Here is a 25,053-nt window from a genome sequence, read left to right as displayed (position 1 = left end):
CCAGGGTTGTGCTGCCTCACCTGTCCTTGCAATTTTCAGCATAACTTTTGATTTATCTACAAGAATGCATCATAACTTTGGGGACTCTTTCTGTTGGAGAAAGATCCTCTTTGTCAACACAGTGGTAGTAAGAGTTTACCTTTAAAAAGTAATCACAACAGTGCTGAGATAAAAATCACACCACAAACCCCAAGTAGCACCGCAGAATGTGGCTCTTTCTATCCTAACTCCTTCAAGGCAGCTGACCAGATAACCACATAACAGGAGCCCCCACCCTACTACAAGCTTTGAAAGAGTTGGGGTGTGAAAATTTTACAAATGTGTATAATTCATCACTGTCACACCTAAAAGACGGTTAAATTTACATTCAGAAGCCAAATAACTTCCACGATCACCCAGCTCATCAGCATGTAACTCACATGCACTGCTGCCTTGTGCCAGACAATACCTGTATGAGTCTCTAGGTTTGCACTTCATTTGGGTTTTACATATTCACTATCCATTCTGGAAGACCTCCCTTCCAAACCTAGATATAAGCAGCCCTGTAACAAAGTCCCATACAGCAGCCTGTTGGCCACAGGGAACTGCAATGGCTTCAGAAAGCATGCTCCTCCTTCTGGAGCACTGCCCATAAACCCAGGCCACCTACAACCCTTGCATTCTCCTAAATACCTCCTGCACACTCAGGGCCTCCTGCACATTGGGCCCTTTTTTATCTACACTCCATATCTCGGAGAAGTGGTTCAGTACCTCTATTAGGTAACTGTGTTGAAGGACGCACAGGGGCTGGATACACAGAGGGGTAGCAGCTCCTGACATCGGGTGGAGACAGTTTTTTCCTAGGTGGCTCTCAGTTGCCTTGAGTCAGCCAGTCCAAGACATTAGTCCCAGGGTCTGAAGTGGCATTTAGAATCATAGAACAGTTTGTGTTGGAAGGGACCCTTAAACACCACCTAGTCCAACCCCCCTTCAATGCTCAGGGACATCTTCAACTTCTTCAGTTGTTCCCAGGGGTGGGGCTTCCACTGCCTCTCTGGGCAACTTGTTTAGACCTGGCTGAATTGCCACTTAGTGCCTGTTGACTGAATTTATAGGTCAATACCCTTGCAAGCCTTAGAGCTGGGCTAAACTCCTTAACATACTTCATTTTTTTCTTCTTTTAGGGAAGTCAATGACAATGAAATATTCTCAAGCATCATCATCAAAAAAAAATATTCACAGGGTACCTGAGCTTGTACCAAGAAGCAAAGCCACACAGACTGCAACACCAAAGGGAACCATCTCATTAGATCTACTCTGCAGGGAGGTACCCTGCTGCTGAGCTGAGCACCAGTAGCCTCCACTGTCACACTGATGGAGAGAATATTACAGCATGCTTGCCCTACGGACCTACAGGAGAGATTAGACCAATATATCAGCAAAGGAGGCATCAGAACAAATGAGGGAGCACATGAGCTGCATTTCAGGCTGAAATCTCTACATACTGAATGACTGCAGCTTGTTTACACACCTAATGGGGAGTGGTGCAGATGGGAAGTGGGATTTAAAACCATCACAGGACCTTAAAAATAGCACAGTGAAAGTCATTGTTCCCCTCCTCAACTAGGAGGACAGGAAATAAAAACACATGAGTGTAGAGGCTTTCTGCTCCAGCCCCGAGGGAATGACCCAGAGTCATGAGAATATAGGCCAGATATTGAAGCAAAGAATGAGAAGCAGCAGGAGACAACAGAATATAATTTGTGTGGATAGACTGTAGAAGCCTCTGCAGAAAGAATTACAAAACATTCTATTGAGAGAATATTTTATATTGCTGTGGGCAACTGCTCACCATCCACAAGCAGAAGTGGAAAACTGTTGGTGAGATGGAATAAGACACTTCAATGCACCTTGGTTTCACAGCAGACCTTGCAGTATCGTTCTGCTAACCTGGACATTGTTTAGGGTGGTAACAGTAAGTATAAATAAAAATTATGTGATTAAAGAGAGCAAAGAAAAATATACATCATACACACAGGGAAAATCTTTTCTGTGTCCTTAGGGAAACTGCAGAAGTGTTGTTTTCCAAGCTACTTGGAGCTAGAAGGCAGAAGCACTGAAGATTTGTGGTAGAGAACACTGGTGTACTGACTAAGGGGTGAGCAAGCCCATTTCTCTTTGGAACTCAGTGTATCACTGAGTGCATTTTTAAAGGCATAAAAATTCACATAAGGCTTTTCCATGTTGTAAATAGTCAAAGTGAGATGATAGGAAAAAAAGGAGATTATCACTATAGAGTAGTGTTGTGGGTAGGACATGAGGAAAGAATAGGGCTTGAGGAGAAGGAAAGGCTACATTTCAGACGGGATTTACTGCATGTGGTGAAGGGCAGCCTCTGCTTGAGGAGAAGGGTAGTCAGGGACTGGGGGACAATCAGGTTAGAGGAGGAAAGAAGCCAGCTCTGAGAGGCATGTGTGGATGGGAGAGTAAAAATCAAGACACAGAGAAATGAATGAAGATGGAAAAAGGAAACACGTGTTTGTGAGCAAAAAAAGTTGCAGTTGTAGGAAATGTGTTGTGGAAACAGACTGCTTGTCCCAGGTGGTTAACTGTAACCAACCGTAGTATTTACAGGAAACATTTCCAAATTGCAGTAACGATGTCTTTGTGAAGTAGGTGAGTGCTGACAGAGGAGGGAGGCAAAGACAAAAGAACTGAAAGGTGGTGGAGGAGTCTGTTGGTGGGGACTAGAAGGTGAGCATCCCTTGTGCTGGGCCCTGAGCTAGACTTTGTGTCTCTTCGCTTGTGAATATCCACTGTGAGAGCCCCAGGCTCTGCTGGCTCATCATCAAATACACTTGAAATCACTGTTTAGATCAAGCTTCAGAGTGCTGCCAAACGTACCCCAAAGTGTACTCCAGGCTCGACCCTTTTGAAACAAAGGGATCAGTGTGTTCTAGCAATCCCAAGTGCCAGGAAGCAGAAAAAGAGACGGTGTAATTCCAAACTTCAGGCTATAATTATAGGAAAGAGAGAGTACATAACATATACAAACTGTTTACTGGCTTCGATTGTTCTAGTGAAATCTATGCCAGTCAAGCTGTGCTAGTAGCTATTCTTACCCCAGAAGTGAAATAGATGTGTATTAATCATCTCTGCATTGGTATAACTGAAACATTCACAGAGAGAGAGGGAAGGAGTAAGTTGCTCCAAAATAAATATATTGGTTAAAAAAAAAAAAAGTCTTCTCTATCAAAATTAGTTTCCTAACAGACTGTTTAAATTTTTAAGAAGGACATCAAAATTTTGAACCCTAACAACAATACTGATTTGTTTTGAAGCTTGTTTTTGTAAAAAGTTAGCTAAAGCTTTTCTCAAAGGAATAAATTCCCCTCCATCTTTATTGGCCTTCCCAGCCTGTGGTAAGCTTTGTAGGGACTCAGTTCTTGGTGTGTTGTCAGCATGCTCTCCCAAAGATATGGATAGGGGTACTTGGCACATGATTCTCTTCCACCTTCAATTTTGTAGCAGCAGCAGCAGCTCTTTTTACTACAAGTCTTTCTGGCAGCATCTCCTATGCTTACTTGAGGGACAATAAAGGTCTTGTGCCAGGAGAGGGCTGCTCTGATCTTTCAGCATTCCCCATGAGTTTTGTGGGGAATGGAAAAGATGATCCCACCTGGAACCTCAGTAGATCCCAATGTGGGTCACACTTTCATAGGCAAAGTTCCAGAGTCAGATGTATCTTTTGCAGCTTTATCATTGTTTGGACCTCCATATATTACTTTTCAGCTTCAGAATTAAAAGCATACCACAGAAACTTTCTCTAGTTAAAGTTACTTAGGCTTGGCTCCAGAAACCTGAGCTGAAAATTTGGATCAAATCCTGACTTGACTCAGGCTTAGCTCTGATTTTAATTTTAAAAAAGGCAAAGATTTGCAGGACTTTGAAAAGATTTGAAGAAAGTAAAACTTGTTGCCAGTGTCCATGTAAACACTACTACAGCAGTAGTAGTGAAAGAAATTAAATCACTTCTTGAGGAGAAGTAAACCAACATTTAAATATTTATTCACACAGTATAAAATAGGAGTGAATCTGTAACACAATCCTGTTATTCACCAGTTATTTGGTACCACTGCATGACCATCACAAGAACTCAACTCTGGGAATGCCTGTAAGGCACCATTATTAGTCCTCTGTGTTTTCATTTTGTGCAATCAAAAGTGCTAACTGTATCAAATATATTAAATGTTATTTATAAGCTGCTTTTCTTGCATGTTATCTGCACTAAATTTACTATTATAGACATAGAATAAATAGCCAGGACTAAATGACTGTAGAATATGTTGTCACAAAGGGTCCTAAAACATTCCTGGAATTCAGATGGATAACACACTGGAATAGAGTGTGCTGCAAAAAGCAAGGGAGAGGGAAGGACAGAAACTTTTGACCTAAGGCCCTGGGGCACTGGGTCTAATTTCCTCCTCTCACAGAGCTGCATGAAGTTTCTCATGAAACTTCAGGCAAAGCAAGCCTGACCTCAGGCTGGAAGTCACACTGGAGTGAACCTTTAGGAAGTCACAGGGCTGAAGGGATCTTTCTGCAATTTGGCCACGTTCTTCCAATGAATTTCAGGACCAGGACACACAAGAGACTCCTACCCTACTAATGAATGGTTTCCACATAGAGCAAGACCATTAGTTATGTGAGGGCAGTTGTATTGTAAGCTAATTTAAGGAGGCTGCTGACCATGGCCATCTGTAGATGTGTACTGTAGGTGACTGTAGCCCCTGTTGTGACAGACTTAACCAGAAATAAGTCTTTGCAGAAGTGAACATCAAAACTAATGTCAGAAAATCTTTCATCTTCCTGTCCGTGACAGCAAGCCATGAGATAGGAAAAAAAAAAAGCATTAAACTCCACAGGTGCGTGCAACAGCTAATGCTGACATAGCTGTAATGTAGTCAGGGGTTAAATTACAGAGTCCTTCTGATTATCTTACAATTTCCCCCAGTGCCCACAAACCACTTCCTTTTCTACCCATGTGTTCTTCCTCATCTTCACAGCAGACAGAAGGATGGTGCCTCTGTGTCAGGCAGGCATGAAGTCAGTTGCTGTAACTTTCTGTGTCCTCTGCTTTCATTTTGAAGCCCTGTACAGTGAGTATAATTTTGGATTATTCTCCTTGCAGTAGGTATCTCTACAGAATAGAAAGAAGCCAATGATGGGAGACAGTGAATGAGAGATGATAGCAAGGGGTTGGAGGATAAAGGTAATCAAGGGAAAAAGCTACAAAAAGATTGCTCTCAACTTTATTATCACTAGAGTTGGTGGGAAGAGAATTCCTGCCATCACAGGGCATTTGCTCTGAAACTAAAAAGTACCAGTTTTAACTGCTGATGTTCTTTAGCTCATCTGCTCAGCATTACCCTTTAGCTGCTTAGACTGTAGTGCTTCAGCCAGCTTCCCTTGCTGGGCATAAGATCTTACAGTAGTATGATGGTGAATGGCTTAATAAAGAGAAGCCAGGTTATTAATATTAAACCCGCTGTTGTTTGGACGGGGAATTTTTATGCAGTGAAAAATGTATATGGCGTGGAAGAGTGGATGAGATTGGTTTGATGCAGGCTTGAAACACAGACAGACTGAAAAGGAAGCACAGCATTCCTGTGCTGTGTTTGAGAAGCTGCACAGTGACAGCACTGATCCTGGTCCAGCCATAAACATGGATGTAGCATTTAGCAGGCTTCAGTGTTTTATCCCAGCAAAGTAAAATACCACAGCTCACATTTATCTCTGAAACCCACTTATTGATGGGTCAGAATGGAAATACAGATGATATCTGATTAGGAAGAGTCTATTTTTTATACATATTCTGTCCAAGGATTTAGTATAATGCAATATAAGTAAGACCTGAGATTTAGTGTGTGCAGTTATTAAGCATGATCTAAATATGCTCTTTTGAAGGTCAAGGGCTATTAATACGCTTGCTTCTGAAATTCTAGTGATAAAGGATAGGTTTCAATCCCCCCTCTAGAATTTAAGTACTTCTGAGGTTTCATACAAAACTTAAGCTTTCATATAAATAAAAACCAGTTTTCAGCTCTTCTGGCAATACAGATACTAAGGCTAACTAATACATGGATAGCATACTGAGTTTTCAGATAGAATGGAAAGATGGGTGAAATCACAGGAAAGGATGATTGTAATTAGTATCACTAAAGGGACATGAGCTGCCCTTTTTCTCCTTTGAAAGTTATTCTTAAATCTACTAACAAAAAGTCCTTTCAATTATGTTACATATTTCTTACCTAGTCCATTTAACAGGTTTCCTTGTCCAACATGCTTTTACACATGGCTGAAGCTACCTAAAAGGCCATTCCTTGTGGGTAAAAACAGGCTGTAATTTTCAGGGTGCAAATAATTGTTCTATCTGATACCCACATTTTTCCCTTCCTTCCCCCTTCCTTCAAATATGGAGAATAGATTTGGGAAGGGGACTGGGGAGAGAAGATGACAGGATGAAGAGACTGCCTGTAATTAGAAATGTTATCTCAAGTTTTTTTATCTTACACTGTACTCAGCATAAAAAGTACTGGTTATTACTATTCCTGTTAAAAGAAAAGTTCAACTTGACAGAAGACACATCAGCACGATACTCTTACTTAGAAAACAAGCTAGGTCTCCAGAGAGTGCTGCCCAGCATTGTGGCAAATTTTTGGGAGTAAAAGCAGAGTAACTTCTGAGATTTTGGTGTGGTTTGGTTGGTTTGTTTCTTTTTCTTTGTTAGTTTTTTAACTTGAAAATTTGCAAGCCCTACTTAGCAAGCCCTAAACTATCTACGGATAGGGGTTTTTTCAATGTAAATGGGGGATACATATGTGCACATGTGAGTATTCTAATTTGATAACCCAACTGTAATAAAGAAATAGTTTGTAAGTGCATGACTGTAGAGAAACATAAGCTATGAGATTTGGGAGTACAGAGCTGTAAGTAGGATTCCATAGCACTTGAGGCCCTTGCTATGAAACACTGCACATGAGCTTTTGCACATTGACATTTGCAAAGAATTATCACTCTTCACCCACAGATCCCCTGTTGTCAATACAGGAGGAAGTCATGGTCATTTCTTAGAAGGACTTCTGAAATATTATCAATGGCTGTTGTTTAGTGGTATGTTTTATAAGAGTTTTGGTGTTTCTCAATGTAAATTATATCATAAAAATAATTTAGGTTATAGATGGCTTCCTAAGATAATTCTGGTCATTTCTTGCTTTGCCCAGAAGCACTCTTTCCTCTCTTTATGCTTGATTCTTGAATGATAGGAACATGCTAGTTTTAGGCATATGACTAATGGCACTGAATTGACAGTGTCATCTTTCAGAGTGCCTTGAAAGGTCAAAGCTATAGCAACTTAAAAAACTGTATAGTTTCATAATGCATTTAGTATTAACAAAACAAATGGGTTTGTTTTACAAGCAGGGTCTGCAATCTCCTTGTTCATCTTGAGAGGTAAAAATACACAAGTGAAATTATGCTTCTTTTTAACAGCTAGTTAGCTTTCTGAGAGCCATGGCAAATAATACAAACAGCAAGAAAACCAAGCTCCTACTCTAAACCTCAGCCTTGAAAACTGATTGAAAGTGGGTTTTAAACCTCTGTTAGGACCAAGATGTGTAACAGATTGGTGATGCTTTCAAATAGCACTGGGTCTGCCAAAGGGCAACTAGAAAGCTCAAAATTGCAATCCCATTAAAATGAAAAGAATGCACCTTCCATTGGCCTCAGTATCCAAGCACACTACCATAGAAATTCCCAAACCTCTGGCGAAGGGATTTCCTGCTGCAGTAAAGAAGAAATTGAGATGGAAATGGACATAACTGTAAATAAACATATACACAAATGCACATTCTTTTCCATAGTTTGTAAATAAACATATACACAAATGCACATCCTTTTCCATAGTTTGTTATAGCAAGATGTTACTTCCATACACATGTTCATCTCTTGGATTTACATCTGAACCATAATATTTGTCTTGACTCTGCTTCACATCAGGTGAGCCAGGAACAACTCCATGCCACTGCACAGTGTAACACTGCCAGGAAACGAATGAACGATTTGTTTCCTCTTGTCTCAAAACCTTCATATGCAATTGAATTGTCTCTTCTATGAAAAATAATGTAGAGGGACCTTATGGCCAAATCTAGGCATGTTTAGATTTTAAGCACATTGAACCAGTGAGAGTCTTCTGTTCATTTCCAGCAATACCATGGTGTAGTCTTTTATTCACATATTTATGAGGTGGTATTAGGGAGGTTTAGTCAGTGAATCTCTCAATATTATTGGATGTTTCCTATTTCAAAACCTACCAAAAGTACATTCATTCTGACTGGAGCCTGGCAAATGACAACCCAAGTGTGTCTGGCCATTAAGCACAGAATGTTACAGGTCCATAGGATTACCTAGGGATGAACTGGCACAACTGGGCACAGGACAACAGCAATCAGGCACAGGGAGGGGGAAGGAGCCACCTTTTAGTATTCAGTGAGTGCATTCACTCTGGGAGCTGATGCAGTGAGTTGAAAATTTATGTCAGATCTCACCAATTGTGGTCATCCATGTAGCCAATTTTGTGTTTTAAGCTTAGGCACTGTTAATCTAATTTCAAAATGTGCTGCCTTTGTCCTATGCTAAGCACACTCTTCTCTATGGGCACTTGTTTCAAAGGAATATTAATTGCATCACATTTATCAAAATGCTCATTCAGAGAAATACATTACTGAGTCTTTCTTGAAAATAGGCGGTTTAGGCTTCTGGGTCTGAGAGGATACAAAACGATCTTTCAGCTTGACACAAGGTCACATGAACTAAATGCTTAATGACCTCTCTCTGCCCTTTTCCATTAAAAACAAGGATTAAAACCATGATCTCTGACAAACATTTTAAACTACCCTGTATGAAAGGGCAATTTCATTAGCTAACAGCCTAATTGAACTATTCTCAGAGACAAACAGAGAAAATGAATTCAAATTTGTTGCTTTAGTGCTCAGAGTAGGGTAGTGCCCTGCTCCTCTGGGACATGGAGGGAATATGGCACCACTTGGCTCTGTAGCTGCCCTGACAGAGTCAGCATCTGCCTCTCCTCTCAGATGACCAGTGACAAGTGTAAAGGTCTCAGCTACAGGCAAGTGCTTCTCAGAAGTATCAGAGTAGCTTAAGCATTCATCGTGTTCCCTAATTCTGCTGTACCAACACATTTGTTCTTTATTTCCCCTCCCTAAATAATTTCTCTGCTCTTTGCTCTGCTCTTTTAAAGGTATATGTTACTAAACTACAGAGCATTTTTAAAGACCTTTATTTCAAATACTCTTCTCATAGCAGCAAGGGTTTTTTTCATCATGCAACATGAGAGTCATCAGGAACTGTTTCTTTATTTGACCTTTGCTTTCAGCCTTTCACACTATGTAACATTTTAAGGGCTTGCACTTTGTGCATTCAGTGGTTCTAGAGCTCTGTTTCACTGTGGGTTGGCAAGTTGTGTGTTTTGGCTGCCTGTCTTCACACCAGTGGTCCAAGATGCCAAATACCTTGTCTGTTATCACACACCTAAGTAACAGTCCTGAGCAGAGTACAGATATTAGAACTGTCGCTGATTTAGATAAGGGCACTGATTGTGCACAGTAAACCAAGAAGGATGTGGTAGCCAGGAAGATGGTAAATCAATCAAAAAGGGGTAAAGTTTCTATAGCTTTCCAACTGAGCATTGCAAAGTGTCTTCCAGAAGTCCATTAGCTTATGTGTCACACTAAAAATATTTCAGACTAGTATCACTCATGCAAATACCCTTGCCAATGGCAGTAATTGCGGGGCAAGGATTCAAAGAAGGAAAAAGCATGGACACTAAAAGATTGCCTCTTTCCAGAAAGAGCTGAGATCATACAAAGGTACCCAAAAGAGAATAATCTTCTGTTCCTGTGCATATACAGGCCAGATGACCAAGATAACAGGTGCCTTGGGAAAAAGATTATTCATACTTTGTAATCAGTGGTACAGCTGGCGACCTTCTCTGTGTGGATCTAGACTACCCTGTAGCAGTAACAAGAAGAATATTATCAAAGTCTTTAAGTATTTGCCCCATAATTCCTTAGCATCATAAAATGCTGATGTAGAGTGTATTTCAATCTAAGCAGCCTCTGAAGAACTTACACAGGCTCCCAGAAAACAGGAAAAGCACAGTTTTTCTGTTTGTCTGTATACCTGTCTTTACATTTAATTTTAGGACACTGCAAAAAGAAAAATTCCAAATGAATCACTATCAGACTGGGCTATTGTTGCCAGTACTGACATACAAACCATTTCATAGTATTGCCATAGTGGGTGATGATGGAGGCTACAGCTTGAAGAACCAATCCAGAACACATTAAAAATGTGGCTGCGTCCTGTAACGAAGGACATCTATGAACAATGAAGGAAAAAGTTGCTACTGAAAAAGGAATAAAACCATATGCATTGCTTGAAGGTTTTCTTGCTGTACATATTGGAACATCAAATACATATTCGTTCTGGATGTGCCATGAGATACTCTGATGCAGAGCTGAGCAGTGGGGGAAACAGAATAAACATTGATGGAAATGAGCACTTTGGTCTGGAAACAAAGTGTAATGCTGGCTCATTGCACACTCAGATTCATGAGAAATCAAAAGTGTGCTATATTACGTGGGCCAGATTTCCTCAGTATTTTGCGAAAAAATTTTACTTCTGTCTCAGTTTCTGTTTATGAAGTACACCTATTACTTTGCAGATTCTTAAAACAGAATCTGTAAATGCTATATGTATGATAAATATAAGTTCTTGCCTTAAGCATTTTCTTTCTACTTTACTTTTTATATTTCATTGTTTTGTCACATCATATAAGTTTATGGTGTAGCACAGAAAGGATCAGACAGGCTAATGATACAAATTAAAAAATTGCTTCAGCATCTTAACATTGCATGGCTCAGCCCTTGTTCTTGCGTCTCCCTTCTTGAATTTTAAACAGGAAACAATTTTGTATTTTTCAGGAGTTGAGAGCTGCTCATCAAAACTATGCAAAAATATAGGTAAGACACATTTGCCTAATTTGGTTTATGGTTTTAAATGCCTTTTTAGATCAGAAAATACTGCCCTTGAAGAAAAAAACTGTCATTTTTTTACAGCACACTTTAACATGTTTTTATTTGAAGGAGTTTCCCATGCTATTGGTTGCTGACTTTACAGAGTCAAACTGTGAGGTAGCAGGAGGTCCTTGGTCAGTTTACTTTCTTTTGCTTCTCCAAGAAATTTGCCCAGAGAGAGTTGCAGAACATCTGAGAGATTTTCAGGCAGTTTTTAGGAAGGTCAGATGTGATTTCTGGATTGCATGCGGGTGCATGCACACAGTGACCTCTGTCTTCTACTTTTTCCATTATGTTAGTGATAAAGGTGCTATAGCCATCTAAGTAATTAGGTTGAAACTTAATGATGTGCTTCAAATCGCTATCTACTCAACAAAGAAAAGTTGGGTCTTGTGGTTAGGGAAGTTATGTAGGAGTTTTGGGCTCACATCCCATTTTAAATGTTCAGCTATATCATCAAACTGACTGGATGGCTGAGCCCAGAGATTGGTAGTGACTGGCAGCCAGTCACAAGTGGTGTTCCCCAGAGCTCATTTTTGGGGACAGTTCTGTTTAATATCTTTATCAATGACCCAGACAAGGGGATCAAGTGCACCCTCATAAAGTTTGCAGAAAACATCCAGTTAGGTGGAAGTGTTAGGTGGGAGGGTAGGAAGGCTCTGCAGTGGGATCTGGACAGACTGCTGAGGCCAGTTATATGAGGTTCAATGAGGCCAAGGGCAGGGTCCTGCACTTCAGTCACAATAATCCCATGTGGAGCTACAGGCTGGGGCAGAGTGTCTGGAAAGCTGCCTAGTGGAAAAGGACCTGGGGGTGCTGGTCAACAGCAGCTGACCATGAGCCAGCAGTGTGCCCAGGTGGCCAAGAAGACCAATGGCACCCTGGACTGTATGAGGAATAGTGTGGCCAGCAGAACCAGGGCAGTGACTGCCCCCTGCCCTCGGCACTGAGGATGCCACACCTCGAGTGCTGTGTCCAGTTCCGGGCCCCTCACTACAAGAAAGCTGTTGGGGTGCTGTGGCATATCCAGAGAATGGCAATGGAGCTGGTGAAATGAATGGCTGGTGTTGTTTATCCTGCAGAAAAGGAGGCTCAGGGGAGAGCTTAACACTTTCTACACCTACATAAAAGGAGGTTGTGGCAAGGTAGGATTCAGTCTCTTCTCCCAAGTAAAAAGTGTCAGGACAAGAGGAAGAGGTCTCAAGTTGCACCAGGAGAATTTTAGCTTGGATATTAGGAAAAATTTCTTCACTGAAAGAGCAGACAAACATTGGAACAGGCTGCCCAGGGAAGTTGTGGAGTCACCATCCTTGGAGATATTAAAAGACACGTACATGTGGCACTCAGGGACATGGTTTAGTGGTGGACTTGGCAGTGCTGGATTAATGGTTGGACTCAATGATCTTAAGGGTCTTTTCCAACACACACAATTCTATAATCCCACAATCACTGGGGTACAGATTATGAACAAAAATAGAGATAATTATCATCATCTTTGTCCCACCTTGTTTTACCTATAGGACAATCTGACAGTCTGAGGTAGGGATTGTATGTCTATATAGTGTTTGGTCCAGGGGAGACTTTAAACAATATCTAGTAACTGATATTTTAAGTAACCTTAGTAACTTTATCATTTAGCAACTTTAGTAACGAGAAATATTATCAAGGTTGCTGATCTAATGCCAACAGTGACCTCTCCAGCCTTATAGTAGATAACAAACCAGGTCTCACTTTTTGTCAATGATGTCTGACATGACCAGAATGATGCAATGGTATCTCATTGTGAGGGCTGCTTTCCACAGCCAGGCCTTTCTGAGTACCTACATGCCTTAATTTTCAAACACTTGGTTTACTTGCTTTGTTCAAAGGAATTTCTTAACACTTTAGGGATTCTTTTCATTGTTCTGTGACTGACTATACTTATTGATTTTATGTCTTCAGATCAGCTCTACAACCTTGACCCCCAGGTGATGGTAGAATTTGAAAATGGAAACTTCAACTTCACATTTCCCAACCCCCAAAATGTGAGCGAGTTCAGCATGACCCTCTTCAAAGGGAAAGAAAAGAAGGAAATCTGTACACTCCATTTGAATGAAGAGAATGTTTTCCCCAAGAGTAATGTCACCTACTGTGAGACGAAGAATTCAAATACCAGCACCACTTTCATTCTTAAAAATCTGGAAAGAAAGCACATTGACATTTATATCTACTGTCTGGAGGTATTCTTCCCCCCTCCTTATATAGATTGCCGCCTGAAAGAAATCTGTTTGTACATCCCAGGTAAGTTTACTTCTCCTCTCACTTCAGTTTACTGATAAGTAGCCATTAGGCATAGCAGTGAAAAATGTGACTGGAGTTTGCACAGCTATTTACAGGACAGCCTAAAACTACTTAGCAGGGGGGTGGTAGCAGTGGAGCTGTGTTGGCAGACTGATCAGCATGCCTTCTCTGTATTTATTCATCTGAGCTTTGCATATTGTTGGTGGCAGCCAAGTTAGCTAGACTACAGCTTTTGGGGTACTGCAGTCCCACCTTTGCCAGCAGCAGAAATTTCCCTTGTCCATTTTCAAGCTGCTGAGTGTAAATGTTAAGGATAAACAAAGATAGAAGCTGAAATGCTGAGGCTACAATTATGTGGTTGGGTCAAATTATCTCTCAGCCCTCTCTGAATTTAAAAAAGATTTTCAGAATCAAGCTGTGACATTTGATTTTGTCTGCAGTGTCCATTTCCATTTGTATGGATAGCCAGATGTTCATAGTATTTTCCAAATGTTTCATGCCCTATCATATTTTCTGCCAGATCTGGGCAAGGGTGATCTTGTGTACCTCAGCTTGCCTTCTTATCCAAACATGACAGCAAAGGTCTACCCCTTCTTTTGATCAGGCTGCCCTTTAGATCACCTGTGGTACTCACTGAATGCAAGCTGAAGCCTTGCTCAGATCTGAAATATCATCATGCTCTCGAGCCTGACTTGGTTTCTATTCAGTCTACACTTTGAGCACTGTGTACCAACAGTTTCACCTCTCCTTCTGGAAAACTGCGATATTTTGCTTCCTGCCGAATACACTTTTCCAAGGTGGTGATTCAGTTCAGGAAAATCCTTCTCCAGAGCTCACTTTTGCTAATTTTTTGATATGAAGAGAAGAGTGAAAATAATTTGAAGTTATCTGTAGGAGGCAAAACTGCAAACTATCAGTAATGACTTTTTTTTGCATCCTCATGTCCAGATAAGGAAGACTGCTTTTCACTGGGACAGGAGTCATGGATAATTATTGGCCTGATCACAGTTTCCCTGATTTCCTGTGTCTGCTGTGTTGTAGTCTGTTGCTTAAGGAGCAAGGTAAGCAAATATACGAGATTATGCAGAACCATTTTTGCAAGGGTCATGGATGGGGAACTTGATTTAATGAGATTTAAAGGGTGGGATGGGCACATACTCACTGAGCACGTGAGGTGTTTTTTGACAAGAAGACTGAGTTGTTAATTTACCACTGGAATTCAGTCACTGATGACAGCAGCTCAAATGCAATTTTTCGAAGACAGAATTGTTTATCGATTTAAAGTCTGGGAACCAAAGGAAAGAGGAGAAATGCTGCACAGGTCAGCAAAATTACTCTGGTAAGAAATTCACCTGATTGTTTTCTTCAAGAAGGGGAAACAAATCATCAGTGGAGCAATTTCAGCACTGTTCTGGTGCAAAACCACTTAAACAAAGAACCATTTGGAAAGAAGGAAGACCATGAACATTAGCTATTCTTTTGGGCAATGCGTGTTTTTAATTTTCAGTTTGTTTTATTGCAAGTTTTCTTTGTGAGTGCCTGTCAATTCTGACTTTATTATTCTCACTGAAAACAGACAGAGTTACTGCCCTACTTAAAGAACAAAGGCAGGAGTGGCAAAGGTTAGTGACCACAAGTTAATTCATGGTATTTTCCCTCTGTTGGCAGATTCGAAAGTGTGACTCCAACTCCCATGAGTACAACAGTGAATACATGCCCATGGCAGCAGTGAATGCAGCTAAAAAACCAAGAATCTGAGGTTGTATGAAGCCTAGTTATATCTCTGTTTGTGTCTCTTACAAGGCTTTCTCTGGGAGGGAAAGGACTGCTTGCTGTCTCTGCTATTGCTTCCTAGATGGGTGGGTGGCTGGGTGGGATTGTTACAATAGCTTGTTAGTGGAGTTCATGCTGCCATCTTGCAGGAAGATGAAATTAAAAGCAAAATCTCTGAAAACCTTTTGAATCATAGTGGTAGGCTGGTTCCTAGAAGTGCAACTGCTTCGTGTCTGTGCCATCTTATGCATGAGGAAGAGATAAGAAACTGTTCCATTCAGAATCTTCAGATGACGTGTGGTACCCAAAATCTTTCTAGGGAAGTGATTTACTAGATTTACTGATTGTAAATCACTATACTAGGCAAGTATTCTGTAGAGAATGAGGAACTTCCTACCTTCTCAAGCCCTTGCCTAGTAGCCAGAAGCTACTGGCTACAGAACAGAACAGAAGAAGAATTTGGACTGATTCAGACATATGGGGTGTTTCATGTAACTGATTTTCCATTTCTATTCTAGGTATAAGTTGCTTGTGGAGTCGAAATTTTGGAAGCACAGTTTTCCATCTACTTGAACCTGGACAACGGGAAATCAGCATTTCCTCACCTTTCCCAGCCTCCCAGAGCTCTCATGATGATCCTGTGCTCAGTCATGAGACACCCACCCCAGTACTGTTCTGAGCTGTGTTTTGCTCTAGCCTTGTTTGTTAACTGGCACCCTGCCCAACCCACTGACTCGGACATGAAGTGCCAACAACGTGTCAGCTTGTTAAAGATGTCAGCTTGTAGTTGAAGAAAATGTAGAAAATGAGTTTGCTTGAGAGTAGATTGCTGTAGTGCTGTCACAGAGAGAACTTTTATTTTCTAGTCTCCTTTATGACTAATTTTCCACTGGTGACAAAAAAAAAAAGACTACCTCCAGTGCCAATCCTTGTGGCACAGCCATACTGTCGATGTATTGCACACGCTCTTCTGTTTGGGCTACTTTAGCAGGGGAACAAAACCCAAGAGAGTACAGCAGAGACTTCTCTGAGACACAGTACCTCAGGTATGTGATCTGTATTTTTTGTGTCTGTGTTGTCAATACATCTTTGCCATTCACACCTCGAGGCTCCCCTTATTTAATTAAATTCTGAATGCTTTTACTAACAGAGGAATATATTACAAGATGAATATATTTCAAGACCACAATTTCTCTTTAGATCAGTTCAAATCTTCGGGATCAGACCCTGAACTAGGAGGCACGATCTCTCCTATTCACATGTCTTGCAGCACAAACACGACACAGTCCATAAGGCCCGTATGGCCTTGTGTCCATATGGACTCTGCACTGCAATTAACTTCCTCTTTTGGTTTGACATGAAACCTTTACCACTTCCCCAGTGGGTTTAGGGGTTACTTGACCCGCCTGAAAATTGCTGAGGGCCTTCAGTATGAATGAAACGATCAATCCTTCATACTCCTTGTGAAATCCATCAAAACTCTGACCATAAATGACCAGCTGGGAATCCAAACTGCATGTCTTGCCAGACGCCATTTGGCTGCCAGAGTGGTACATTGATTCTGAGCCTCTCTGTAATACATTAAAAACCCAGGCGTTGGTCAGAGGACACTGCTGAGAAAGATACACCGCCTGCTTGTCTGGCAAAGAGAAGGCTGTTTTCATGGGGCAAATAGGGATGAGGAGGAAATAAGCAGGTATATCAAGAGCAGGGTTTCCCTCAGCAAACACCTGCATACACAGGAGTGTTGCAGAGAGAAGGTGCAAACTGCTAACTGTGACATTAAGCAAAGGGAAACTAGTTAGGCACTGAATGAGGTGGGGACTGCCAATCACACAGCCCCTACCCTGCTCAGGTAACCAGCTCCTTGGCAGGGATGACAAGGGCACCCTGCCGTGTTGGGTAACATTACATTCTGTCCCATCCTCCTGACACATAACCTCTGCCAAATTACTTGACCTCCCCAGCAAACAAAGCTCTTCTCTGTGCCTCCACAAATACACCCATCTCACCGTTTTAAAAAAGTATTGGTGAAATTACTGCCTTTGAAAATTATTGGTGAAAACAGCTAACCTCTACTACCTATGAGAAATACTAGATGCAAGATCCTATGTAACAGAGGAGAATCCTACCCCCTGGAACCTTTCACCAGACTGAGATGGAAATTCATGAAGTAAAGAGTTTCTGAAAGAAGGAAAAACTCGAGGTTTGACTTGAGATGTTGCAGGACAAAGGACAAATGATGAAAGTGTGAATAAGGCAGTTCAAAATACATACATCCTGCACTGGAGAGAGAAATTATTTATATTCATTATAACAATGCATTTGGAAGCCTCAGGTTCCATTACTGCTTTCTTTCTGGAAAAATATATTTTTATTCTTAATAAAACATTTTTTTATTATACCATATGTGTCCACAAGAAAGTTCATGCATGAATACACGTCATGTGAAAGAATTAAGCTCTGTAAAGTCCACAGCACAATGGGGAGAGAAGAGAGTACAGGAAAATTTATCCCTGCATAGCATCTTAGTGGGAAGCAGGAAAAGGAGTAAGGAAAAAAATATTAAAAAAGTGAAAACCAAAAATTTGGCCCTGTTTCTATGCAGTGAGATAGTGACACTATCAGTTTGGATCTGTTTGTTTCCTTTTACTTGAATGAGAAAGTCTTTCTTAATACTGTCCCATCTCTTCTTCCTTTCCTTTAACCTCTTATGCAGGATACTTATAACATTCAGGATTAATTTGGGACATTTTTCAATTTCTTTCTGCCATTCTTCAATACCTCAAAATTAAAAGTAGCTGAAAGAAGACAAAGGATGACAAAATGAGGAAAAAAAAAGAAAACACCATGAAAAAATAACACAAACTGAGTCTATAGACTGTGTGACAAGAAAGGGTTAAAATAAAATAAACAAATAAAAAAAGCCCGATATTCTAACAGGTCATCATTTCAAAAAGTAAAACTTCACTTTGGAAACTCCCAGTTTTGGAAAAAGACCATTTTAGCAGGAAAAAAATTCAAATAAGAATATTACAGCCAACTCCTCTAAAAAATCCTCTTTCAAGACAAGCAGAAGCTTGAGAATCTTCCAAATAACAGCCAGGAAATCAGAGGTCTGAGGGTAAAATAAACTACTAATATACAATCTCAACCTATGTTTTCTCGGTTTGCTATGTAATGGTTTAGGATTGTCACAGAAATTGTACAGTTGTTTGAGACTCCACAAGGAGGGTTCTACAACCTCTCCCTCTACATCCTTGTCTTCTATTGATTCATTGAGATTATTACTGAAAAATTATTTTGGCTAGGGCTTTTCCAGGAGCTGAATCTCTAACAACAGCGGTCATGTAAAATCAGTTTCTGTCATATGACATCTAATGCAAGATTCAGTGTTAGTAAGCTTCTTTCATCCTTTCTGATTCATAACTGGTATAAGTCACCCCACATGTATTTACACCCACTAATGCTCTTTGGCTCTTCCCAGTCTGTACCAGTATGGAGTACATGAAGACAATAAGTCAATAAACCAAATAAGTATGTATGGCAAAGAACCACTTGTGATCTTGAAGGTAAAGACCTGAAATAAAAAAATTTACGACTTCAGAAAAATGATTTTGCTAAACAGATAGAGTGATCTGATGTGAACAGGTGAAAGATGTACAGGATGACAACTTCAGCTACTCCAAAATGTAAGGAAGGATAAACGATAAGTATATCATAATGTGAACACCTGCATATCTCGAGTTGGTTTGAAATCCAAACCTTGATATGTATTTTGCAAGCTTATCTTCCCAGCCTGCATTATGAACCCAAATCTGAATGGTCTAACAATTTAATGATTAGCTTCAAGATGGCAATTTCATACCTAATATATAGTATAGGGAATGAACTGACACTAAGAGGGCCATTTTCCCTTAGTACAGGTATTTCACTGACTTCAAAGTTCAAATAGTTCTAAGTTCTACCATATTTCTTACAGACCTTAAAAAGTTTATTTAAGGCTGGGGAAAAGAGGCTCCCAAATTTGGGTAAAGCAAACAAATGAGTCACAGGATCAGTACTGATGATATCGTACATCATTATTCATAAAGTGTTTTATAATGTGGGGAGTCCCCTATGCATTTGAATCTCTAAGTTGCCATGCAGAAAAACAGCTTAATAATAAAACAAAACAAGAAAAATACAGGGTAATTGAAACTATTTAGTTAAAAATAAATCTATTCAGTTAGTAGGGACTTCTGCCCATGCAAGGTTTACTGGGGAGGTAGTCTCTGCCTTTGGTTTGACTTTAACTGCAATGAGACACTCCATATACCCAAGTCCCCTAAGTTGTCCAGTCCATCATTGTTATAGCAGCCTACCCACTGTCATAAAAAATTCTCATTTTCTTGAGAGATGAAAGTTCGAGATTTGTGTTTATGTTCTACAATTATGAGTTCACAATTCAGTGTGTGGGGTTGCTTGGAGAAAAGGGAGGAATAGGAAGGATTAAACAGCTTTTCTGGCAAAATGAACTGGACAGGTATGAACTGGAGATATGAAGAAGAGGTCAGGGGGTGAACTTCATCTAAATTCATGTGCCTGAGCTACTTAATTTCTCCTGGGAGCAATTAGATCTTGTATGGTTTGAGATCAATTTTTAAAAAGAGATAAATCAGCTCTGATTATCAACAAGATTTAGTGGCTGCACACATCAAGCATAATCATTTTTAAAAACTGCAAACACTAACAACTTTGAAATATCTAATGTCTTCCATGTATTAAATCTTGCAACACTCCTCCCAGTTTTTAGTACACTGTTGGCAAATCCATCACCAATGATATTTCATCCTCTGTCCCAATGCACTGCAGCAGCAAGTTTCATGCAGTTTATAATAGTGTGTTGCCATCTCTCAGAATTGAGGCCAGGATTTAATCTCTGTGCAAAGACTTGCAAGGGGCTGTTCCCTTTCCCTGTGCTGAGAAGGAAGGCTCTTTTGCTGTGTTAGGGTTCTTCTGAAAAAATCACTGTAACACTCAGAAAAGTGGAAATTTTGTTAGCACCAGTTAATGAGAACAGGAGGGAGAATATTTCCTTCCAAAGGTGGCAGTTTGGACACCATCTATGCAGCATGAGAACACTGCATAGGTTTTTCAGGCACCAGAGGCCAAATTTTGGAGGAGGAAGCTCAAAACTGGGGTTCTCAGACCTTTTGCTGGGCTACTTTCCTCCTCCACAAAATGTAAACTACTTGTTTTTATCTATTCAGTCAAGTAATTTTCCCTTTGAAAACTGAACACCCTTCCCTGAAAAAAACCCAAACAAATCCATCTCCCACCAGCTCCTCCCTTACCAAAAAAAAAAAAAAAGAAAAAGAAAGGATTTGCTCATTAAGGCAAAGGATCCATCTCCCACCAGCTCCCCCCTACCAAAAAAAAAAAAAAAGAGAAAAAGAAAGTATTTGCTCGTTAAGGCTCTTTTGGGCCTGCATGAAACAATGGATGTTGTATTAAGCATCTGGCAGAGTGCCAGCAGAAGTCCCTATTGATCCTCCTATCTATGGATCCTCCTGTTGATCAGGCTGGTATATGGCTCCAACACAACTGGGTAGGACCATGACCATGAGACAAAGGGATGACAGAATCTCTTAAGGGAATCAGAGCTTAGTGCTGCTGCTCTCATGAAACAGAGCTACACTTCAGTAGCTCTAGCTACCTACATCCTTGTATTTCCATCCCTATTCCTCTCTATGTCTCTGCTGTTCAGTCACAACCACAGGACCATTGAAATCCATCCCATGCCCTGGCTCCTCTTAATACCTCTGCTTCAGAGAGCCAGCCAGGACTTTCTCTTCTGCAGCAGGGAAGCTCTCTGGGACATTGGCTGTTGGTGGCAGGACTTTACAGTGGCTCAGCTGTGCAGAAAAGGGAAGCTCAGGGAAAGGGTGCAGCAGAAGCCCCTCCTTGGATATACAGTGGTCATGAAAGGGAAATTAAACACATTGCCATGGATGTGTTTGAGGGGTGTGTGGGTTCCAGGAGTGTAAGGAAGACAAACTAAATGAAAGGATTTAGGATCTGGGGAGTTGCAAAACCTCACGGCCATGACACAGACCCCACTTGCAGTAAAAGCTGGCAAATATTGCTTGCGAGGACAGGTAGTTTCCAGAAAAATACCTGGCATCCACCAAGTTGTTTGACAAAACCTTAGCTAGTTCATAACTTCTATGGACTATAATAGACTAAAATAAGCAATTCTTAAGGCAGGCTTCCAGAACAAAAAGTATCTTTGCTTCCAAAAAAAGCCATGTTTTTTATTCAAGGGACTAACCAAAACATGCAGTCTGAATAAGGATCTCTTTCAAGCACAGTATGTTTATTCAGAACACTCCCTGGCCTTGGACTTCAGCTGCCTCTAAGGGTCTGATGGAGACACTACCCTCCCAAACACTAGCCACTACCCACAGCTTTTCCATCTGTGAAGGAGCTGCTCAACCCTGACAGGGCTGTGCTGTCAGCCAGAGGCACCCTCTGTGGTCTGCAGCAGTCTGGCCTGGCCAAGGAGCCACATTGAGGGAGTGCAAAGCTGCTGCTGAGCACCTTTTCTGCATTTCCTTGTTTCTTTTTCACACAGCCAATGCAAAGATCTATGAAGCATTTCCTACCTCCCCATCACCAGCTTCAAAAGCTAAAGGAAACTTCATCTGCATCAGGAATCCAACCCAGATGAAACAGGTCCTGTCTTTCCTTCCTGCTAAGTGGGTTGGTAATATTTCTGTTTAAAGATTAAAGAAAAAAAAAAAGCATGCTCTTTAGTGGAAAATATAGACGTACTGGAGAAAACAGCCACCCATGCTGAATAGTGACTCATGATTCATAATTTCCACTGAAAATTTGAATAAAAGAAATATCCTCTTCACTCAAGATGATGAAAACATGTTTTATTTGGTGAGAAAAGAGGCCTCTACATGTTTTAAGAAAACTCCTGTCACTAGGCACAATTATTAATTCAAACAGAAGGCTCTAAGTGACCCCAGATACCTCCAGCACACAGATCACAGCTCTCCTTCTGTATTTAGAACCAGCCAAAGAGTCTTGCAGAGACTTGAACTGTGTTCCGGTAATGGTGACCTATTTCCCTTTCCGTAACAAAGCAGTGTTCAGTTAGTAGACACCAGTAAAAACAATAGCTGTGAAGAAAAATATGCAGACAAAGATTGCTGCAGCTAAGCTAGCAGAACAAAATGTATGCAGTGTGTTTTTTAAGTGTAGACGTTCACTCAGATCACTCTGATGGCTCATCAGAGCATCCCATGGCCATGGAATCCCTTCTAAGTAATTTTTAAGGTACACTTTTTCTGCTTTCTGGGTGCTGCAAATGCAGATAAAGAATCTGAGTGTAGAGCAAGGGCAACAAGGGTAATTTTCAGACATTTAAGTGCAACTGAGCAATCCACAAAGGATTGCTTGGGTCTGTGGCACCTTGAGGTGTCCAAAGATCTTGCCCCAACAACCTAGTAGCAGAAAAGTGCAATTCCTTTGCCTACATATGGTAGGTCCCTGAAGCCATACTCCAGCAGCTGAATTCACAATTGTCACAAGATAAATGGATTTAAGGTCAGAAAGGGATTCTTTAAAGTGTTAGGACATGTACCTCGAACATGGCTCATTCTCCAGTAAGCTGTTGGTGTCCTGTGTGAGCTGAGATCAACCAAAGGGTTGAGAAACTGAAACACTCAGCCTTCTCCAAACCTGATGTATAGCAGAGGATGCTAGAGATGGCTGAAGTACTGTGGTGTCTTGTCCCAAGGGCCTGGGTGCAGCACTTTGCCGGTGATTTCACTGCAGCGGGTCACAGACTTGGAGAAAGGATGGAACGTGTTCCTGCAGACTAATGGCTGCACGCTCACAGTACCGTCCCAAGGACTGCTAGTGAACCTTGTGTGATAAATTTAGGGATAAGGTACCAAAACAGATTTTTAATCGGAACTATGTCTTTGCCTTCTTCCCATATCTACCTGCTAGTGAACTACAGAGATTTCTCTCTCCCACACTCTCCCTCTCCCAGTGACCCTTCAGCCTGTTTCAGGAAGTTTAAATCACCCCTCCTGGGAGGGGCTGTCTGATAACCCGAAGTATGCTCAGTAAAATACTCCACATTGGGTGAGCCACATGCTACTGACACAATTACAAATCACCTAATTAGGCAATTTGCTGCTGGATGCTGGCTAGACTCTGTGTCTGCAGACAGATGGTGACCCATATCTTCCAAGGGCAAAGGAACACCTATGAAAGTTTAGAACTTTGGGAGAGCCATTGCAACCATTTTATATATCATTGTCTAGTATCTCACACATCACCAGTATTTCCTGTGTCTCCTGTGTCACAGACTAGTACTACTGTAAGGAAACTACCAAGTATGTTTAGAGCTACCCCCAGTTACTGCCCCTCAAACAGGCAAAATTCAGGCTGACAGTAAGGTTTCAGTGCAATGATGGAAGCAAGAAAGAGATACTGGAATTAGTGGGGTCTGTCTAGCAGAAAGAACTTCCAATTTTCAGGCATGTGCAGGAGGAAGAAGGGTAGTCTTGTTCAGAGACTTCTCCCCCTTCCACTACCTCACTCCTTTGGGTTACAGAATTCCCAGCTGGGACCTGCTGATCCAGACACTTAATTTGCTTCCCTGCTGGTGCCTCTGCTCATGGTTCTGCAGTACTGAAGAGAAGGAAGAGGAGAAGGGGCTTTGCGTGTAGCTCTGCTCGTACAGGAAGCAAGAGGGAGAGATGAGCCCTGCTCTGCGAGCCAGATGAGGGCTATCCTTTGTTTGCATTTCAAGCCTAGCCATGATTTCAAAGAAGAGTTGCTCAGTGCCTGTCAACTGAACTGGGTCCCTTGGAGGCAGGAGGGGAAAAGAAAATGCTGAAAGGCTAAGTGGACAAAGAGAGGTCAAACTTGTTCCTGTAGAAAACTTGTATTCAAGTAATGCATTGCAAAGCTACTTTATTTTACAGTGTAAACTGTATGGACAAAGTTTACTGAAACTCCAAATTATGTAAAAGTCAAATGATCTGGACTTTCTTAACAAGGTTGAGATTCAGGTCATATTTGCTTAGAACACAGTTAATCTGTGAATACTTTTGCCACATCTGGCTACTTTTGATTTGACATCAAAATAATGCAAATTTCACAGTACTTCCAGGATGTGCTTGCATTGTAGTCAAACATTTGATGAAGCTCTGTGGTTTTCATTAGGTTTGCTTAAAGATTTAAGCCAAATTCAATCCCGTTATTTGCAGAGGCAACTTATTTAAGATGAACTCAAATAAAATAAAGAGTCAAGCTGTTTTTCTCTGGTTTCTAGGTGGTCACTGCTAACAACTTTTCAGGCCAGTTCCAGCACCGCTACAGTAAAGCTCTCACTGAAGCCTCTCTCCTACTGTCCTCAGAGGTCCCTGGGAGCTTCCCTTCCAGGCAGCTCTCTGGGGTCCTGTGTAGAGGCTGGACAATCAGGACAAATTTTCTCTGACTCTTCAAGTTTTGTCAGGGCCACAGATTTCCCCAGCAGACTACCAGCAAGGGACATCAGCACGGAAAATAGTCTGAGACTAAACTGACTGTTGTGAACTTTGAAGAATGTCCATAGGGTTGAAAGCGGCAGAAAACCATTTCTGATACCAGCCCCTTTCCCAACACAACTTCTAACATACAGTTTCCTCTGCTACATCAAAAAGGGTTGAACACCAATACAAAGAGCATGAAAAGCAATGGTCTCTGATTTTGTACTCATGGGTCTGGGCCTACAGCACAGTTCTGGTGACACCTGCACCTGTGGGTAACTCTAGGAGAGTCCACTGAACACATACACAGCCATGCTTAGGATATT

At 41.1% G+C, this 25,053-nt stretch overlaps 1 protein-coding gene across 3 annotated transcripts; it reads left to right on the top strand.

Moving 5' to 3' along the window:
• The first annotated feature begins 2,635 nt into the window (after nucleotides 1-2,635).
• LOC116789308 (inducible T-cell costimulator-like) lies at nucleotides 2,636-17,478 on the top strand. Of its 3 annotated transcripts, none has more exons than XM_032693010.1 (7): nucleotides 2,636-2,733; nucleotides 5,046-5,138; nucleotides 11,043-11,081; nucleotides 13,077-13,415; nucleotides 14,364-14,476; nucleotides 15,084-15,174; nucleotides 15,707-17,478. In XM_032693010.1, the coding sequence occupies exons 2-6, from the start codon at nucleotides 5,057-5,059 to the stop codon at nucleotides 15,171-15,173; spliced, it is 663 nt and encodes a 220-aa protein (XP_032548901.1). In that variant the 5' UTR covers nucleotides 2,636-2,733; nucleotides 5,046-5,056; the 3' UTR covers nucleotide 15,174; nucleotides 15,707-17,478. The 3 variants fall into 3 exon arrangements, with proteins under 3 accessions (XP_032548901.1, XP_032548903.1, XP_032548902.1); XM_032693011.1 differs by having other exon boundaries at nucleotides 2,713-2,733; nucleotides 5,049-5,138; XM_032693012.1 differs by lacking the exon at nucleotides 11,043-11,081.
• The last annotated feature ends 7,575 nt before the right edge of the window (nucleotides 17,479-25,053 follow it).

The sequence above is a fragment of the Chiroxiphia lanceolata genome, chromosome 7, assembly GCF_009829145.1.
Source record: "Chiroxiphia lanceolata isolate bChiLan1 chromosome 7, bChiLan1.pri, whole genome shotgun sequence".
In the NCBI taxonomy this organism is placed as follows: domain Eukaryota; kingdom Metazoa; phylum Chordata; class Aves; order Passeriformes; family Pipridae; genus Chiroxiphia; species Chiroxiphia lanceolata.
The sequence above is the reverse complement of the archived record's forward strand: the minus strand, read 5'-3'. Positions and strand labels throughout refer to the sequence as shown.